Below are 20323 nucleotides of genomic sequence, written 5' to 3'. Positions count from 1 at the left end.
CTGAAGATCAATGGAGGAACTTTATAAAAACACAAAGATCTAGGTTCTACTCCTAGGAAGCCTAAACTTAGAGCTGAAGTCGAATCCAGATGTCTACACTTTTCAGGGTTCCTAGGTCATTCTGATACACAGACATCTCTAGAATGCGGACTTACTTCCATCCCTGTCTCCAGTTGAAGGAGGACTATGTGAAGATGTAGATTCCTTTAACCTAAGCAGAGGCTCCACTCCTCCCAGGTCTCTGGACTGTTCTCGGTATTGGCGACTCACCAGATTCTCTATATTTTGTAAGTTTAGTAAATTATAAGTATCTTTGAATCATGGAATTTTATAGAGAGAAGGGATATCCAAGTTCAACTTCTTGGCCCCTATCAGTAGATTTTCATTGAGAATAGTCACTCATCTAAAGCTCAAACAAAAGAATGGATAGATTAGATTGTTCAGTAATTAATAGCACTAGCTACTTTTGCAGAGGATCTGGGTTTGGTTTCCAGCAACTACATGGCAGATCCAAACTGTCTATAATTTCAGTTCTAAGGGAGATGATGCTCTTTTCTGGCCTTTATAGGTACTTCATGCATGTGGTGCACATACATACATGCATACAAACCACTCATACACACAAAAATAAATATATATTTTTTAAAAAAACCTTAAACAACAAGATCTTCCCTACATTGAGTTGAAATCCCTCATGGAAAATCCAGAAAAGTATAGATGTTGGGCCTGTACACAAATAATCCCAAGACAACATAAACATACTTCTGAGTGGATCAAAGTATTAAGAAAACAGATCACTCATTTTTTAAAGGAGAGGAAGAGGATATTGCTAGGGAAGGCTTCCCAGAAGAAGTAGAGTGTCTTAGGATCCAGGTTGCCACCGTACTCCTCCAGCGTCATTTCATCCCCTGGGGCTTAGAAGCAGACATTGCATTTGACATACTGAGTTTCAAAACTCAAGATGTGCCACTTGCTTGGCTAATAGACCTCCTGTGGGTTATCAAATCTACTTATTTCTAGAACACAGAAAGATGTCTGTCTCACTGCATTGTGAGGTGTTAAACAGAAGACACCAAAGTACCAGCCATTGAATGGGCTCTTAGTGGAGGCACGTGCTCATTTTTTATTGTCACTTTGAAGTCTATGATTCTTACATAGAATGAGGAGATTTTGCTCTGTCCATGGACTTTCTTTTCTTGTGTGTGGGTTTCTTGGAAGAATGTTGGCAGGGCCCATGATATCGTCATATGATTCAGATGCCAGTAAATCATGGGAGGGTTAAGAGAAGGCAAAAGATGACATCTGTATGTGGTTGGAGAAGGGAGGACTGTGCGACATGTTGCTGTGAGATTGCCCATGTTATTTGAAAGCTCTACTGCACTTCAGCCACTCTCGAATCCACGTTAGAGCCACCCACCTGCTCAGCGCAGAGCAAGAAGAGGGTATTAATGACTTCCCAGGATGTGGTTATATTTAATTCTTATCTTGACTTGCTTTTCTCCATCCCTCATCAGAAAATAAACTCTGTAAGTCTGGATAAGAGTTATAACTCATTCATGGCTGGACCCCAATCAGAAGTGCAGTGTCTGACCCTAAACAGACACAGAACAGTTGCTTACAAAATGGACCCAATCCAAGACGCTTTTGGTAAATTCAGAATGAAAACTCTTCTTGACCTTGTCTCAGCCTTTTTTTTCCCATACCACCCTCCCTTGGCTTATTCTTTATACTCTGAGTTTTCCTTGAGAGTCTAAATTCCAAGCCTGGCTCTCCCACTGCTCTGGGCTGATGTAACTTAAATATGCCCTTTCCTGATGATCTCAGTATCTTTGAATTGAATAACTAAACCCAACCTGAGCTTTATGGATGATGCAGGTATTGCCCCAAGAGTATCATGGACTTTCCAGGGTTTCCCACTCACTGATACTCAACTGGGAATCAATCTTGCTTTCTGCTTTCAAATTCAAGGCTTACTATTGCTCCAAGCACTGGAGTAGGTAGGACCTCTGGGGTGAGAAGGACTCTGATCCAGAAAGACTCACTTCATTCTCTCTGGGTTCTTGCTCAAAAAAGGATCCTCAAACCTGAGACCCAACATCATGTGTTCTTGAAGCAGACTTCCAAAATTCAGATGTCTACTTTTCCCCTTAGTAACTGTGATGTTGGCCAAATGACTTAGCCTTTCTGAGCTCTAACATGCCATCTGCAGAATGGATCTGACCATGCTTCCTTCCCTGGGAAGACAAGAAATAATGCAGGAAAAGCATTATGTATAATCATGTTTTCCTTCATGGATCCGGGTTCCAATTGTGTTAACCGGGCTACCTGAGCATCTGAAGACACATCTATCTGCCACACCTCTTAGACAGAGTAGGGAGTTGGGCGCCTGCATGGACTCTACACAAACATCCCCTGAGGTGGCCACAGAGAACACAGGAAGCTCTGCCGTGTGCTTGCATCCAGATGACATGTCAGAGCAAGTGCAGCCGGGCCTGCATCTATAACTTTAATGTAAATTGGCTGTGACGCCTGTGCGGGGGCCCAGATTTAGAAGCAGAGCAGAATGACTCCACCGAGGCTGGTGACAGGCTCTAAGCTCTGTTCCCATTGGAGAAAGTGGAGGGCGTAGCAGGAGGGAGAATTGCTCAGTCTGGTCTGGTGGCATTGTTTTATTAATGATCTGGATGAGCAGAGGAACAGTGATTTTAATTAAATTTGCCAGCAATATTAAAAGATGTCGGGAGCTACCGCTGAGGACACAGACACCTTGCAGAAGGCCCTGGGGGTTGGGGGGCGGGCACATTAGGAAAGTAAGCCAGGAAAGAGACAGGAGGTCGTGAGCTGAGCCAGGACATGCGTTCTGCTGAAGGAGCAGGATGGGGGCAGAGGGTCACTCTGTGTGCAACGGACCATAGTTCCTTTTTATCTGCATTTACTCTGTTCCCAAATCTATTTTGAACTAATCTTCCTATTCCAGTCTCTTCTTCCTTAGAGCCATCCTAAGCCTTTGGTGATTTTTTTTTTTCTGAACTATAAACAGACTGTGTTATTCTCCTATTTAGAATCCCATCATTGGTTTTCCTTGTCTTAGGATAAAATCCCATCTTCTCAGCCTGCCAGAGAATACATGTGGTGAATGAGCACTCTCCTGTCACCCAGCTTCACCTGACTCCTGGCTTCTCTTCCCCACAGTGTAATCCAAGGCACACAGCAGCCTTTCTCAAGTCTCCATGTCTTTGCCTGGGCTTTTCTCTTTAACTGGAATGCCCTTCCTACTTTCTTCCTTTTCTTCTTTTTTAAAACTCACTCATGCTTGAAGACCTATTTCAGGGATCATCTCCTTCAGAACCGCCTCCTTGAATTCCAAGCTGGCTCCGCGCCCTCCCTGAGTACCCATAGCATTCTGCCCTTGCCCCCACACTTTGTAGGTAAACTGTCTATTTTTGTGTCTCTTTCTACTCCTACTCAAGTGTACCTTTGTGGGCGAACACCGTGTCTCGTTTCTTCATGTTTCCCACTGGCATGTCGTGGCAAATCACAGGCATTTGTCAATATTTGTCAAGCTGAATGATGAGAAGAATATTCAGGTGGGTGACAGCCAGGGTAGTCCCGAGCCTGGGGACTCTGAAGCTCTGTCAAATGGCTAGTGTCTCCTATGTGGGAACAACTTCACAGACACATCAGACTGGAAGATGACTGGGGCCATTGATGTTCTACAACAAAATGGGACATTTTGGTAACACTGAGTGGCTAAAACCGTACCTTGAATGCCATTTCCCTGTGTATTTTGGCTCGATGAATGATTTTTTTTTGCCTTACACTTTAAGTAAATGATTTAAATAAGACCTTTTCTCCAAAATATAAAAATAGAAATAAAAATTTTACTAACTACATAAGGCTGTTATAAAAATTACAGGTAGCATGATTGCGTGTAGTGAATGCTTATACATAGCAATTACTGTGAATATCTTTTTTTCAAATTGAGCCCTATTCCTGAGTCTGGGTCTTTAAAAGGGTAAGGAGACATCCTAAAAGATTAGAATCTGCCTCAGTTTGTGTTTGGTCCTAGAACAATAGCATTAAAACAACAACAACAACAACAATCGGCTTGGTCAGTGGCGCTGTCCCCTTACAGTCCAACGATACTGCAGCCAGAATCTGTTTCCTGAGGGGGCAGAGTGCAGAAAAAGAAAGCAGGCACCGAGTTTCTTTCTTTACTGCCAGACACTGGTGCAGGTGCTTACTAGCCAGGCACCTTTCTGACTTCTCCTTTTGCTCTTGCCTTACCTAGGCTAGCTTGTTTTCTCAGGAAACCAGCCTCCGATTCTGGCTCCGAGACAGGGCATTCCCCATGACAACCTGGCACCACAGTATGTCTACAGGGCTGAGGGGTAACTAAGAGCATGGCTCTCTTAAGTCTCCGCTGTGTAGAATAAGAGTGAGTCCTTGCTCTGTTGGTCAGGACAACTACCTCCATGATGACCCATGTCCTTTCTCACCTGTGGATGCCTACCCACTTGGGGATGCTACCTTCTGTCACCCTGTGGGCTCTTGATTAAAAGCTGCCTCAGCTGTGCCCACCTCCATCTCCTCCTGCATGGGGCTTGTGAGAATCCACCAAGTTAGAAGTTTTGAAAGTAGAGACCAGAAGGCAAATCCTCCTTTGTCTGCATTTCTCAAGGGTGAATGAGTGTCAGACCTGTGAATGGAAAATCTCTGTGGACATCACAGTTCCGAGAGCATTTTCAAGCTTTGGGTGTGATGCTGAACATCTTCAAGCACTCTGATCTTCCATGGTCATTTCATGACCCCTTATCCTCCAAGTGAGGTCAAGGACAGAGGCTCCAAGCTGATGATGATCAGTTCCTGAACTAGTGTGGGCCCCAGCACTTGGCTGCTGTTCTGGGCAATATGAAGGGGAGTTAATCTGTAGCTCTTTGGAAGAAAGACCTTTGTCCTAGATATCCTTTGGATATCCTTTGTCCAGGAGGGAATTTCTGTCTGTGAGTTTTAGGAATTTAGAGAGAGCCTGCACAACCTCTAAAATCGAGTTATGATTTGCCTATGAGATATTTATATATCTCCAAAGCAATTAGCTATAATTTAGATCATAAAATAGTTTTTGAAGAAGGCTGACTGATCTCTCTGGAAGCTTTTTTGGCGGCTACATTTATCTGTTTCAAAAGCACTCATTTCCCGAACACTGCTAACACCTACTCAGGATTCCACAGTAAACAGGGGAGACCCAGACCTTGCTCTTATGTCATCATAGCTTAATGGATAAGACATTAATCATCTAATACTAGAAAATAAACATACAATTTCCAAGTATTTAGAATGTCATAGAGGGAAAGAAGCCAATGAGAGAACCTAGCAGAGAAAACCGACCGCTTTTAGCAGTCAGAGGACATTTTTGTTTGTTTGAGAAAGTGACACCTCGTTGATACAAAGCGCTGTCATGATTGGAAGGTACAAAAAGAAACTCTCATTTCAGGCGTGAATAATGGCACGTGCAAAGGTCCTGAGGTAGATATGGGCTTGTATAATCAGGGCGAAATGAGGAAAGGGCATTGTTGAGTTGTGATGAGAGAGTGGTGGAGGAGGAAGATAGGGAGGGGGCAGCGCCTACGAGGCTTTATTGCTGGTCATGGCAGAGAATCAAGGATTTATACCAAGAGCAAGAAAAAAAAAAAAAAAACCACGACAGAGCTTCAACTAGGGTGGGGGGTGATATGCTTAAATCTGTGGTTTTATGTATGTGGGGGGCTGCTGTTTGTTTATTCCTATGGTTGACTGGAAATATTGTCCAATGGTAGGGCGCTTGTCTAGCAAGTGTGGGGTCCTTGGTTCTTATCCCAGAACCCCAATATTACTATGACTCAATGAGGAAAGCAGAATTGAGATTTATTCTCTGCTAAGAGTTGGAGTGAGGCTTCTAGTTAGAAGGTCACTGTAGCCGGTCCAGCGGATAAGGAACAATGGTGGCTTGGGCCGTGATGATGGTGGTTAAGACTGGAAAGAGAGCTACTAGAATCTAGAGCAGGACTGGACACAGAGCAGAGGGAAGAGGAATGCTGGAACGCTGGCAGGGCTGATACCTGTTATAACTGGGCAGGTGGGGGTGAGGCTTTCAGAAGTGAGAACCCAATGGAGAAAGAACAGCCAATGAGGAAGATGAGGGCCTTGGTGCCTTTAAGGGGCTGCGTAAATGGAAGTCCACATCCCAGCATTACTAGCCATACTCCACAGGATTTTAGCAGCGAGGGGGAAGTGGATGGCTCACCTACAAAATCTATTGTTTGGTTGTTTCCCTTCCTATTCTGTCCGAGTGAGCCAGTCAGTAAAGGACTTATAGCCACAAGTGAGCAGATGCTCGTAGCCTCAGTAGAACATACTGAGTGGCTTCTAGTCTCCTCAACACACAGTCATGACTCAGTGCTTTGAGTTCAACAGATAAGGCTGCATGCCACCCCAAATATTCTTCGGGTCTTCACAAAACCGTTTATGAGAGCCGTCCACATGTTTCATTAGTAACGATTTCTACTTCTTGGCCCCTTCCCATGTTTTCACTCAGAATTCTGGCTGAATAATCCATAGCCTGTTCTAAGCACGGTTTAACGGGAGGGCTGAGAGGTACAGTGGACAGGCACAGAGTTTTAGTTTAGCCGCAGTGCAGACAGCAGTCACTATGAAATGAATTTCATTATTTTTACAAGAAGCCTCAGAAATTCCTGGCTGCCTCCAGAAGTTTTGTATTTGAAGAAGGAGCTTTTAACCCACGAGAGCTCAGTTACACACAGAACAAGGTGTCCTGTGTCAGGGACCAGCCCATTAAAAACACAGCTCAATTCAGCATATACGCTGGCAAACCCATGTTTTGCAAGAGTCTTGAGTATGAAAGCAGGGCAAGGAAGACTGGGGTTTCTAGCAACAGAACAAGTGGGAAGGAAGACCCAGGGCATACGGACCTATTTGAAGTTGATTCTGGGGACAAGTGCAGTTACAGCTTAGGACTAGGAGGTATCACTTGGGTTTCCATTCCTAGCCTTGCCAGTTATTTCAAACCATTCTTCAACCGAGTCTCCACCAGATGGTTTTTTGAGGACAGAGAAGCTATTTGTGTCTCCCACTGACATCTATTTTTCCGAGTGAGAGACGGCCCCATGTGTCAGTGCCATATGTCAATCGAGGTGAACCATCCATTTGTGTTGGTGGACACCTGCCATTTGTTGCCCCCATTTTTTCTCATGTCTTTTCCTGCCTCTCTGCTTTTTTTTTTTTTTTTATGTAGGTCTCAGGCCTGTCAGGAGGACCATTGGTGCTGTGGTGGAGCCAAAATCTAAGTCTTGTGTATGGCGTGGTTACGGTTGCAGCCTCTCACCTCTGCCTTCCTCCATTTTGGGCTGGTTACTTTTGTGCTCTTCCTGAATGGTCTTCAAGCAGAGGCTGGCGACTCGGGGGATGTGCCCAGTGCAGGGCAGAACAATGAGTCCTGTTCAGGATCATCGGACTGCAAGGAGGGTGTCATCCTGCCAATCTGGTATCCAGAGAACCCTTCCCTTGGAGACAAGATTGCCAGGGTCATTGTCTATTTTGTGGCCCTGATATACATGTTTCTTGGGGTGTCTATCATTGCTGACCGCTTCATGGCATCTATTGAAGTTATCACCTCCCAAGAGAGGGAAGTGACTATCAAAAAGCCCAATGGAGAGACTAGCACAACTACAATTCGGGTCTGGAATGAAACTGTCTCCAATCTGACCCTGATGGCCCTGGGCTCTTCTGCTCCGGAGATTCTCCTGTCTTTAATTGAGGTGTGTGGTCATGGATTCATTGCTGGGGACCTAGGACCATCTACGATCGTCGGCAGTGCCGCTTTCAACATGTTCATCATCATTGGCATCTGTGTCTACGTGATCCCAGATGGGGAGACTCGGAAGATCAAGCACCTGCGAGTCTTCTTTGTCACTGCTGCGTGGAGCATCTTTGCCTATATCTGGCTCTATATGATCCTGGCGGTCTTTTCTCCTGGAGTGGTCCAGGTTTGGGAAGGCCTCCTTACACTCTTCTTCTTTCCAGTGTGTGTCCTGCTGGCTTGGCTGGCAGATAAGCGACTGCTCTTCTACAAGTACATGCACAAAAAGTACCGCACCGATAAACACCGAGGGATTATTATTGAGACAGAGGGTGACCATCCAAGGGCATTGAGATGGATGGGAAAATGATGAATTCTCACTTTCTAGATGGGAACCTGGTACCCTTGGAAGGGAAGGAGGTAGATGAATCTCGCAGGGAGATGATCCGGATTCTTAAGGATCTGAAACAAAAACACCCAGAGAAGGACTTAGATCAGCTGGTGGAGATGGCCAATTACTATGCCCTTTCCCACCAACAGAAGAGCCGTGCTTTCTACCGCATCCAAGCCACCCGTATGATGACTGGTGCAGGCAATATCCTTAAGAAGCATGCGGCAGAGCAAGCCAAGAAGACCTCCAGCATGAGTGAGGTGCACACGGATGAGCCTGAGGACTTTTCCTCCAAGGTCTTCTTTGACCCGTGTTCTTACCAGTGCCTGGAGAACTGTGGAGCTGTCCTCCTGACGGTGGTGAGGAAAGGAGGAGATGTATCCAAGACCATGTATGTGGACTATAAAACAGAGGACGGCTCTGCCAATGCAGGCGCTGACTATGAGTTCACAGAGGGCACGGTGGTTCTGAAGCCAGGAGAGACCCAGAAGGAGTTCTCGGTGGGCATCATTGACGATGACATTTTTGAGGAGGATGAACACTTCTTTGTGAGGCTGAGCAATGTCCGTGTAGAAGAGGAGCAGCTGGAGGAAGGGATGCCCCCAGCAATGCTCAATAGTCTTCCCTTGCCTCGGGCCATCCTGGCCTCCCCTTGTGTAGCCACCGTTACCATCTTGGATGATGACCATGCAGGAATTTTCACTTTTGAATGTGACACCATTCACGTCAGTGAAAGTATTGGTGTTATGGAAGTCAAGGTTCTGAGGACATCAGGTGCCCGGGGCACAGTCATCGTCCCTTTTAGGACAGTAGAAGGTACAGCCAAGGGTGGTGGTGAGGACTTTGAAGATACATATGGGGAGCTGGAGTTCAAGAATGATGAAACAGTGTAAGTAACCTTTTTGTATTTCATTCCTTCGTAGCCCATTCTGCGCCACCTCTCTCTGTACTTCTCTCTGTACTCCTTACACGGCTCCATCGTGTTTGTGTTAATCCCAAACTTTGCTTTCATCACAGGTGTGCAGGATCAGCAGACACCACTGGACATGTCCTGCTCCCAAGCCCTCCTTAAGTTTCCTATTTCTAAATTGTTTCTGGACAAAGAGTCCTGTGACAAGATCACAGGACACAGGATGTTTTGTCCACTGAAACGCAAAATGATGGACGGTAGAGGGGTGGGTGAGGCAACAGAAGTTTATACAAGATCTTGGAGAATGCTTGTGATCAAGCAAGAGCTGAGAAAGTACACAGACTTCTCCTTCTCTCTTCCATCCCAAAGGTTATGAGTTTGGAAACTTACCATTCTAGGGCAATAGTAGTCTGGTCATAATATCCTCAAGAAATAATTGGCATTGGCCCATTTCTCCCCAGTATCACATTGCGGTTGTGCTGCCCAGCCAGGTTCCAGACACTACTCTTTCCATTTGGAAATTGAAAAATTGATTGAAACTTGGAGATGTCTTTAAATATCCATAAGCTATTTTGTGGAACAAGGCTTGTCTAACCTGAATGAGGCAAGTCGATATGGCCAGAGTACTGGAAGCATCATAAAGAAGGAAAAGCCTTAGGGCCACTGTCTTTTGCCTCTAGGGTCAGGTATAAGCTTCCAGTTCTGGCTATGCACTGAAGGACATTTATGGAAGAAAATCTGTCTTCTGTGTGGTCCTCTGTTTCACAGTCCAAGACTCCCCTGAACTACTTCACCCCTTGTTGGCCCATCCAGCCCATCAGAACTGTTCTTCTGTCATCTCTCGTCACTGGCTCTTCTTGCAAAGGGGGCACTCTGCATTGATGGGTGCATACATAGCATTGAACAAACAATGGATGGGTTCTCTTAGCTTACAGCAGGGTTGGCTTTTCAAGGAAGCTTAGGAGGACCCCAATGAAAAAGGAATCGTCTGCTGAATACCCACTGTTTCACAGCAGGAGACGGTGTGAAGAAGAGGTGTAAAGGGGGATGTAAAACTGTTCCAAGAACCTGCTGCTTCTACTTGTAGGAAATGGAATCATTCAGAAACCAGAAGGGAGGGCAGGGAAGAACATCATGGAAAGGGGGATCCATAGGCCCCAGGAAAGGTGTTCTTGGAGAATTTCTTCTCAGGTCTATCTATTGGGCAGCCATGGAACAATCTAAAAGGCTTTTTGCCAGCAACAGCTGGGTAACCCAAAGGATTCCGTGTTTCCAAGTCTCTTCTGACTTTGGACAAGTCACTTAGTAATTGAAAGGAAACTCTCATATAAAGTGTGACAATGATTTCTTTGCCTGGAGGCAGGGTCAGATTATCATATACTTCCTTCTGGCTCTAAGATCTTCTGAACCCAATTTGTAGGCATTGAGTGTTGGTCATATTATCACTTGCTAACAGAATAGAGCAGGGGATACTGACTCCTGAAGAGAAATAGCCTTTGAAAAATTGATTTGTCAGAACACTGTTTAGTCGTTTTTGCTAGGGAGGATAATCATTTGTTAGCATAAGCAAAAACCTGCGCCTTCCAGGGGATACTAGCCATTTGTACATGCTCTGAGGGTAATATTCATACATACAATTAAAGCCAGGCTCTCACTGGGAAGACAAACTTCTTTGTGTGAAGTTTCACACATATTTATGGTAATGTTCGCCCGTGAGTGCTCACTGTCAGGCATTAGATGACGTTGAATCTGCACAATTTCCTGTAAATTGGCTAGATTCAGGGGAATTCCCTTTCAATATTTATCTTCTGGTGTCATAGAAGGTTAGCTTGGGGGAGATCAGAAAGTGGTCCCTAATTTTTTTTATTCTCTTAATAATCAGTTATGTATGACTACACCTTCTCAAAACTTGTGTGTATGTGTGTGTGTGTGTGTGTGTGTGTGTGTGTGTGTGTGTGTGTGTGTGTGGTGCATGTGTATGTGTGTCTTGGCTTTAGTGAACAAATTTATGTTTCCATCTATCCCTTTGCACTGCTGTTTGACCTCAGTATGGTTTGATCTTTTAGTCTTCCTTACTGCAAAAGCATGTCAGTCAATTGCTGCACAGCCATCTGACCCACGGTGCTTTAAACTGTAGTTTTATTACCAGAGGCAGCACTGTTATGGAGTTGAGGAACCATGGACTCTGAATACTTTTGGTCAGAAGTCTAACTTCTCTGTTGACTTAACCATGCAAGTAAGGAAAACTTTACTACCTGTGATGTATGTAACTCTCCAACTGGTAAAACAGGAATAATAATCTTTCTTGCAGGGCTTATTGTGATACCTTGAGCTATTCTGGTTTTATGGCATGTGTTAAATAAACAAGGCTAGTAGCAGCAGTGTGATGAATGAACAGTATTTTCAGAAGACACTTCTGAGGGAATCAGGTGGCTTGGATCTCTATATGACTGTAATTAATGAGCATGCTAGTTTCTGGTCACTGTGAAGAGTCCTCACCTGAACATATGAAATAATAGAGTCAGACAGGGCATTTCACCTTCTAGGGCACTCGTTCCTAAACATTATTATCAGAAGTACACATTATGATGCAAAGGTCTAGGGTAGAGCTGGTCCCAATTTATAAGTAAAGAGTATAAAGGTCCTAACCAAACCATGAGACCTAGAAATGAAAGCAGCTTTTCAAATGACTTGCTTAATTGAGTCAAGAATGAATACTTTCCAATTCCAGCCTTCAAACCCAACATAGCAGCAACCCAACTCTTACCAAGGCCTTGCTAATTGCAAAGCTATTCTGGGAACTGAGTTTGACACCTTCGGGTGCTTGGACAGAAGCTGAGTGATCTTTGGAAGAATCCTTCTTTTGACTCCTTATCCTTTGAAGCTTTATTTGCCCAATAACCACCAAGCCTGGTGATACTGGAACTATTGCCTTGACTACAGTCATCTAGGTACTACCAAGCTCCAGGCAAGTCCATGCTCTATGAGGAATACTGGAACTGAGGAGAAGGCTCAGTAAGTAAGCATGTTTGCTGTGACATCATGAGGATCTGAGTTTGAATCCCCAGAACACAAAAGATGAATGCATAGTGCAAGCACCTACCATCCCAGGGCTCCTGTGGGGAGATGGAAGATGGAGACAGGAGAATCCCTGGGAGTTGGCAGGCCAACTAACCTGACATACACGGTATAAAAACAATAAAGAGGTCCTGTCTCGGACAATGTAGAAGATGACTGACAGCCAGGATTGTCTTCTGGGTTCCACATGAGCTCTGTAGCATGTGTGCTCCCACATTTACACACATAAATGCATGTGTGCACACACTAGATCCGGCAATGTTTCTTGTTTACTGCTTTAACGTAGCATCACGGTATGATGGAAAATCCTGAACCCTGAAATCTGACAAATGGATATGAACACACCCCTCACTGGCAGTGTAACTTTGCATAGTGATGTCATCTGCATGGGTGCTAGAGATGTTGTTGTTGTTGAAACGATAGAAATAATATGATCTATCAATCTCTGAGATAATGATAACTTCAAACTACAAATAGGAAAAATATGCACTCTTAGCACAGTGCCTTCTCCTAGAAGGCACTCAGTCATTCAACAAATGTTTATTAAATGTTTATTATGTGTTAGCTCATTACTCAGCACTGAGGATAGAAAAATGAGAAAAGCTGGCATTCCATCTTCCAAGGATCTTATATTCTCAGAAAGAAAGGCTCAATGTATACACACAAATACAGACCCACGGAAGAACAGTATGTTTGAGAAAGTGTCAATAGAAAGGGGAACAAGAGCTCCCTACTGTGTGTGATAGACAAGCTCCTTGAGTGTGAGAGACACCACTCAAGTGTTAAGGAACCTTCACTAAGGACACAGTAGTGATAGAAGTGGGGTGGAAGTTGGTGTGTGGCTGACTTACTCCTGTATTCCACAAACCCTGGACATTTTGTAACGGATGCTACTGACATCTTCATGATCCAGGAGAATCCCCAGTTTTATGCCTATCCCTACAGAATTATGGCTTCTGAGTCTACAGCAAACAGTAGCAAAACCTCTTGGAGATATGAGTTTTGTCTGCATGCTAATTTCACTCATTAAACAAGCGACTGGCTCCTATATATCTCCAGCTCACAGCACGCTGCTGCAAAATAACAGGTTATTGCAGCTTACAGACCTTGGGGGGGGGGTGTCTCTGGGAATAGTCAAAGCCACAGATGTCAGTAATGCAAATGGCAGGACCTACTATAATTAAATACCAGAGGCCGCCTTCAAGGAAGAGCACAGTATTGGCTGTGCTGCACATGTTCCAAACAAATTATATGTTAAAGCTGGAAGATATTTGACCTCTCATTTTGCAAATTATAAAGCTGAGTTCAAAGAGTGAATGGGATTTTTCTCAATTTCACATTAGATATGATGGAAAGCCGGGGTTTGGGGGGACGTCAGAAGCTGCCAACGGTGATGTCTCCTTCAGCTTCAGACATCTCTGTTTTATTTTTACTCACCAGTAAAATGTTAGCTTTGGAAAGACTTTGGATGTGAAAGCTACTTTGGGAGTGCAAATCTTGGAATATTATGTGACTAATGTCTTAACTAAGAATAATAATACAGCACAGACTATTTTTAATCCCTTGGTTCACCTTGAGACTATTTAGGAAGTAAGACCCTGAGCCAGTGGATTATTTATTCTTAATAAAGGTTTGTCTTCACTGGACTCTTCTGACTCCTAAGGCCAAAGTTTCCTCTTTTACTCCTAAGAACAAAGGCAAGGCAAGGCCAGTGAGTGAGGGTCCTTCCTGATCTGATCTTTCCATCAAATTCCTAGATGGTTTGTATGGGTTATATGTGTGCATTCCTTTCTACCTTTGGCTAGGTTTCCCCTGGCCTCATGAAGAAGGCAGCAGGCTGACATTTCAAGATGTTGTTTTCTTCTTATTTTTTTTTTAAATGAGAAATCAAGCTGTGCTTCCCACTCCAGTCTAAAGTCCTGGCACAAAGCCAGTAGCACATGACTGATAGCTGAAGACAGACCATTTGATCCTCAAATACAGCAAGCCACACAAATGTAGACTCTAGCCCACTGAAGAACTTACTGCAAGAATCCAACGATTTGAGGATTTTGCTTAACTCACATCACATAAAGATTCTCATGTAGCATGGTAGTCATCATTTGTAGAAGTTATATGCTTACCTCTTCCGTTCGCTGAGTGTACAAGAAAGAATGAGGAGAGAAAGGAACCAGCAGACGTTTGGAGGAGGGATGGGGGGGGGTGGCTGACAAATATGTGCAAAATACAGTGGTATATATTATGAGAATGTCACAATGAAACCCACTATTTTATTTGCTAATGGGAAAGAACTTATCTACAATTAAAGAAGAATTTAAAGCTAAACACAAAACTTACTTGTTCCGGAAAATTTTGTTTTTCTAAAAACGTTCTGATCAGGACAGACTGGTACATGTTCAAGGTCAGCCAGTGACTTGCCACCTGCACTGCTACATGTCAGCATGTGTGGGTACATTATGGATAATCTGTCCTTGCATGAGCCCGGTCCAGCTGCCATTTAGTGTCATGTTAAATCCCTGAAGAAGCACTTTGTCGTGATCCAGATGACACACTGCAGTGAGTCCCTGAGTTGGTTCTCTCAAAATAAGTGGCATCTTGACAGCAACTTAATACTCCAAATGTGGGAAATTTGACTGTAGAGCAGACAATGAATACCTTTTGCTGCCATCTCTCTTGCCAGTCCAGCTCCCCCAGTCATTTTGGTCTTGATTTCAGCTGTTTGAGTTTCTCCTTGTGTAGCCCTCGTGACATTCATTGGCCCCTCTACTGTCTCTAACCTTTCCTTTCTGGTTTGTGGTGACTCAGAGGACTTGCTGTTACCAGCACGGCAGCTTACCTATTGCCTTGGCTGGAAACCTTCACGCGCGTTCATTTTGCTCCCTTCTGGTACGTTAATCTGTATTTGGAGGCTATTGTCTTGTGCTTGCTCTTTCCTATAAACATGCCCTGCTATGGCCTTTCTTGATTGATTGAATATGCTCCGGGGTCAGCCGAGCTTCTGCTGTGGTGTCCCTGAACTCAACAGCTTCCTCCTGGGTGCCTTCAGTCACTCTGCTCTTCTAATCTGATACCTACTCCCAGCATTCCTTCCATTCTCACTCTTGGCATCCTCACTAGGTTGCCCTCTGTCCCCTCGCTGATCTATGACTTCTAGTAAGCAAGAAGGAGCTGGGAAAGTACCCCTTTTCAAAAGCCTGTCCTTTGGACAGCAACACTAGCTGCGTGATAGCACCAAGAAGACGGATGTCTCCCAGGAAACAAAGCTCCCGAGATGGTGCTCCTTCCTCCTTCACCATCAAGAATTTGCTTGTCTCTGTGTGAGACAGAGGGATTTAATCATAAAGATCCAGCTGAGACGAGAGCTGGTAGCAGAGAGCCACCGGGGACTGAGGCAACATGGAGGACTGCGTTCTTGTTCTGATCTATTTCCTCTTGAGCCTGTGGCCTTAATCTCTCAGCATCTCTGTCCCTTGCCACCATGGCAATTTTGTTTATTACTTCTGGCATGCTATAGAACCTGACAGACCAATAGTTTTCTCTCCAAACATACTCGCAAGCCCTCTCCGCTGTCCTGGAAAATTCTCTCCAGTCTTAAAGGTCAAGTTCTCTAGGGGGAATTGATCTTTTTAAAAATCTGACCACATAAAAAGCCACTGGCCACCACGTGTTTGTAGTCAAGTTCTTCCTCCTCCTCCTCCCATCTATCTATACCAGCTACCTTTGTACCTGGGTGATGGAGTGGAAACACGAAGTTGCCATGAGAATTCCATGATGAGTGATCTAAGCAGTTGTATTGATAGATGGTGGGCAATGTCACTTAGAAGGGAGTCTCTGGCAAGACAGGCCCTTATCCCCTCTAAACTAGCACAGTGTATAGGATCTGAAGTAGAGCACTGATGTGATGGTGGGCTATGCTATGACAGCTAGAAGAAGGGGAGCACCCCAGACCTAAGCAATGATTCCAGCTGACAGCAGATATCACAGCCAGGATTAAACAGGCTGGAACGGCAGAAACCATTCCCAGTGGGCGATGCTGGGTGACACAAATTTCAAGGCTACCAGGGTCATTTCTCTGTGTACTGATCTGCCCTCTCCAGGACAGTAGCATCAGCAGATAATCCTCTCTCGTTTTTTCAGTTACATTATTTGAGACCGAATCACTTTCAAAGGCTCTTCTTGGGTTTGAGTTTCCAGAGTAGCCTGTGTTCAAGACCAAGACAGAAAGTTGCCACGCTTCTCCTGGCAGCCAAGTGACACCCGTTCAACCTCTTCCTCTCTACTGGATCTCTGCTGGACTAGCTGGACAGCTGGATTCAGCAGGAGCCAGCAGGAAAACCTTCTTCATCCTAGGAACTGCAACTTGACGCCTTTTCAGGAACTCCTGGGAGCTATTCTCCATAAGCAGCACAGTGTGTGTTTCTACCAGGTGTCCAGGACTGTGGAGGAAAATAGGACTCTCCTTAGAGTCAGCCCTGGGAAATGAGTGTAGCTGTCCCAGTGGGCTGTGTTGAGAAGGATCTGTGAGGTGATACTTGAGCTCAGCTGTAGGTTTGAGAAGAATAAGCCATGTATCTGTCAATCCTGTTGTAGGGAGCAGAAGTAGAGAGAAATTCATGAGATAGATGAAGTAGGAGCTTACATCTCCTTGAGATGTGTTAATGGCTATTCTTTCTTTATGCTGGGCCAGCCTCTCTCTTCTTTGTCCTTCGTAACACAGAAAACTATGTGAATCTACAGAAGCATGAATTCCCATTGGACATGTGAAGTATATAGCTTTTAAAAATAAGACTGGAATCTTCCAGATTTCCTCCTAATGCACTAGGTTTCGTAAACTAGATCACTGTTTGCCAAATTTCTTCTATCATGGGTCATTTTCACCATCTGCCATTCCTCTTAGGCACCTGTGTTCTAGGGCATTCTGAGCTGGTAATTAATAATTGCATTTTTATACAAGATAGCAAAACATAACTAGTATTCCTTCCATGAGTTAAAAGCAGAGGGAAACAACATCTCAATTAACCTTTGTGGACTGTGGAATCTATAGTGTCTACTTTGGGGGCTGAGGAGAGAATGGAATGACCTCAGCCAGGTGATGACTGTCAAAGGGATTGACAGGTGACAATGTTTTGATAATAGTGGGCGCTAATACTGTAAAGTTGCTCTGGTGTGTTAACTCCACAGAGATGTCAGAATGTTCTCGAGGAATGGGAATATTGTTGGTTCCTGGGCCTTACTGTTGGTGGAAAGCTTATTATTGCTCCTGCTACTATTCTTATATAATAAAAGTTCTATTATTAGTGTAACAACACCAAATTCCACTTTAATCGTGTAAGGATTTTGTGATATCATTAGGGTGACTATTTGCTTTGTTCAGATTAGGTAATTTGCCCCAGAATTTTTTTTTTTGAGGGCTATGTATCAAACCATGCACCTTCTGATTCTAAACACATATTCCTTCTGCTCTACCACATAGTTTAGTACTGGAATAAGGTCATCAAGCTGAAAGCAGCCCTTTTCTTCTATCTCACACAGAGGAAACTAAGGGTGCACTCCACACTTCATTTCTCTCCCCCCCACCCTCGTGTGTGTGTGTGGGGGGTGGTGGTGGTGGTGGTGGTAGGGTGGTGGTGGTATTTGATCCACGCATGTGAGTGCACAGGTATGGGTGCTGAGGCCACAGTAGGCTTTGGTCTTCTCTCCTGTCTCTCTCTCTTGCTCTCCACTTTGTTGCTTGGAGACAGGGTCTCTCACCGAACTGGGAGCTCTCCATTTTGGCTAGGCTAGCTGATCAGCAAACTCTCGGAAGCCATCTGTCCCTGCAGCCCTCCGCCATTGCTGGGGTTACAGGCGTGCTCAGTCGTGCCAAGGTTTTCATGTGGGTGCTGGGGATTTAAAAATCACATCACTGTGTGTAGCATGAATCTTAAAGAGTCTTATTAATAAAATCAAACCTGAAGCCAGTTATTGGGGTGAATTGCTGGAAAATCAGAGAGACAGAACAAGCCACAGCTTCCTCACCTGGCCAACTTCTCAGCTGGTCCTGTTTCCCCAGACTGGAAGCCTCTGAGTCCTCATCCAGAATGAATCTCAGCTGAACTGTGCTGCTCAAAACCTAAAAGCTTAACGAGCCAAATGCTTCTAGTTTCTGGTCCTCATACCTTATATATCTTTCTGCTTTCTGTCTCACTCCCTGGGACTAAAGGCGTGAGTCACCATGCTTGGCTGTATCCTTGAACACATGGATCTCTGCCTCTGGAATGCTAGGATTAAAGGTGTGTGCTACCACTGCCTATCCTCTATGTTTAATATTGTGGCTGCTCTGTCTCTGACCCCAGATAAGTTTATGAGGGTGCACGATATTTCAGGGAACACAATACCACCGCATTTCCCCTTTTTCTGTCTAAAATTTTAAAAAGCTTATAACTAATACAAGAAAAATTATATCCAATAAATATATACAATATACAGTCAAAAATTACATTAACAATGTCTAGTCCATTAACATTTGACAGATTCAGACAAAAAACTCCATTATATATATATTAACAATGTCCAGTCCAGTAAAACATTTGATAAACTCAGACAAAAGTTTTCATTACTTATCCTATTTAAAACAAGTAGTTCCTTTTTAAAAGTAGATTCATAATTGACCTTTTTATCACCACCTGTGCTTGCAGAGCAGGTCCTCCCACCTACAGAACCATCTCCCTAGCCTCCCCTCTGCATACTTTTTCCCCTTCTTAATAGCAAGAGTTGCTGGCTACCCAAAGCAATCTCGGGGTGGGAGAAATGCTGGCCATGCTGGACAGATTACCAGACCCGACTCCAAGCTGTATTACTGAGCTTCAGAATGAAAAAAGAAATCGTGTGGTTTGGCACCAAAACAGACATGTACGCTAATGGCTTCTTTGCTTTTAATTCTGAGTCAGGCTGGGTCTAGGGAATTAGGCAGGGCCCAGACAAACTCTGCAACCCTAGCCTAGAAATCTGGATTCACAACCTTGACTCAGTTCACGTACTTGCTCAAGCTAATCCACAGAGGTTTCTTAATTTCACCCTTTTATCAGCAGATCTTACCAACAGATGATGCAAGGATGCCAGGGATGATGCCTGTTGCCAGGGAAAGGACCTTGTAGTCAGATCCACAGGGTTTCTTTGACACAGTCCCCATGGTGTCTGAAGGCAGCCAGGACCAAGGACTAGAGGGAGTTGAAAACAAGGGGGAGCAGCTAGGGCTTAGGTGGAACCCCAGGAGAGCCTATGGCAGCCCTCCATATCAGCGAGGCCAGGAGAGGCCAGAGGAGGGTGTCAGTTACTTACTTTGTAATTGGCAGCCATTTGGAGAGTTCCTACTGGGGGCTGAGCAGTAAGAACAGATGGTCCCTGTCCTCAGGGAGGCTGTGGTGTGGTGAGAAAATGGTTCTGTGGGAGAGTTGCCTCTTCTGTACAAAAGAAGCCCCAATGGCTGAGGTCAAACAGAGGCAAACTCCCCTCGGTCACCAGTTTGGTGTCATTCATGGTGACCTGCCTGCTCCATTCTTCAGTTGACTCAGGACATATTAGAAGGAATAACTCACTGGCCCGGGCTCAGGGTGCATAGACAGACACCAGAAGGAGCTGACTCCAGAAGTAAGTGGTTCTCATGTAGTCCACATCCTTGACCACAGTAGCACCTGGCTCTAATCCCCATGTCTACATGGCACAGAGATGCACTTAATGTCTGTGGAGTTAAGTGAATTAATATCTGAGTGAATGGATGGGTGAGTTCATGAGTAGATTCCTGGCCCACCCACTGTCTACGTACCACTTACAGGCTGCTGAAAGTTCAGGGACTGGATCATGCTTCTTGGGCATGAGGACCCAAGTGCCCTACAAATGTCCACTTTCTTTCAGTCCCTTTACCACTCCCTCTCCCAAGTTCAGCAAAACCCACAGAACCCTCTGGATACTGGCATGCCTGAACACCCCCACAGCCTGACATCTGTGTGGTACCAGCTCTTCAGAAGGACAGTGTCTGTACTGCTCTGCTAACCCTGAGCACTGGCAGCCTTTTAATCTCAGGAGACACCCTGAAAAATCAATTAAGCAT

The 20323-nt window shown here is 44.6% G+C and overlaps 1 protein-coding gene across 1 annotated transcript in view; it reads left to right on the top strand.

The window, feature by feature from the left end:
• Positions 1-20323, top strand: part of Slc8a3 (solute carrier family 8 member A3) — a 134669-nt gene that overhangs the window by 9901 nt on the left and 104445 nt on the right. The window contains 2 exon segments of the mRNA XM_028877547.2: positions 7292-8196; positions 8199-9135. Coding sequence (XP_028733380.1) covers positions 7353-8196; positions 8199-9135 — 1781 coding nt within the window. The 5' untranslated portion in view covers positions 7292-7352.

The sequence above is a fragment of the Peromyscus leucopus genome, chromosome 14 (assembly GCF_004664715.2).
Source record: "Peromyscus leucopus breed LL Stock chromosome 14, UCI_PerLeu_2.1, whole genome shotgun sequence".
In the NCBI taxonomy this organism is placed as follows: domain Eukaryota; kingdom Metazoa; phylum Chordata; class Mammalia; order Rodentia; family Cricetidae; genus Peromyscus; species Peromyscus leucopus.
This window is presented reverse-complemented; position numbering and strand designations above follow the sequence as displayed.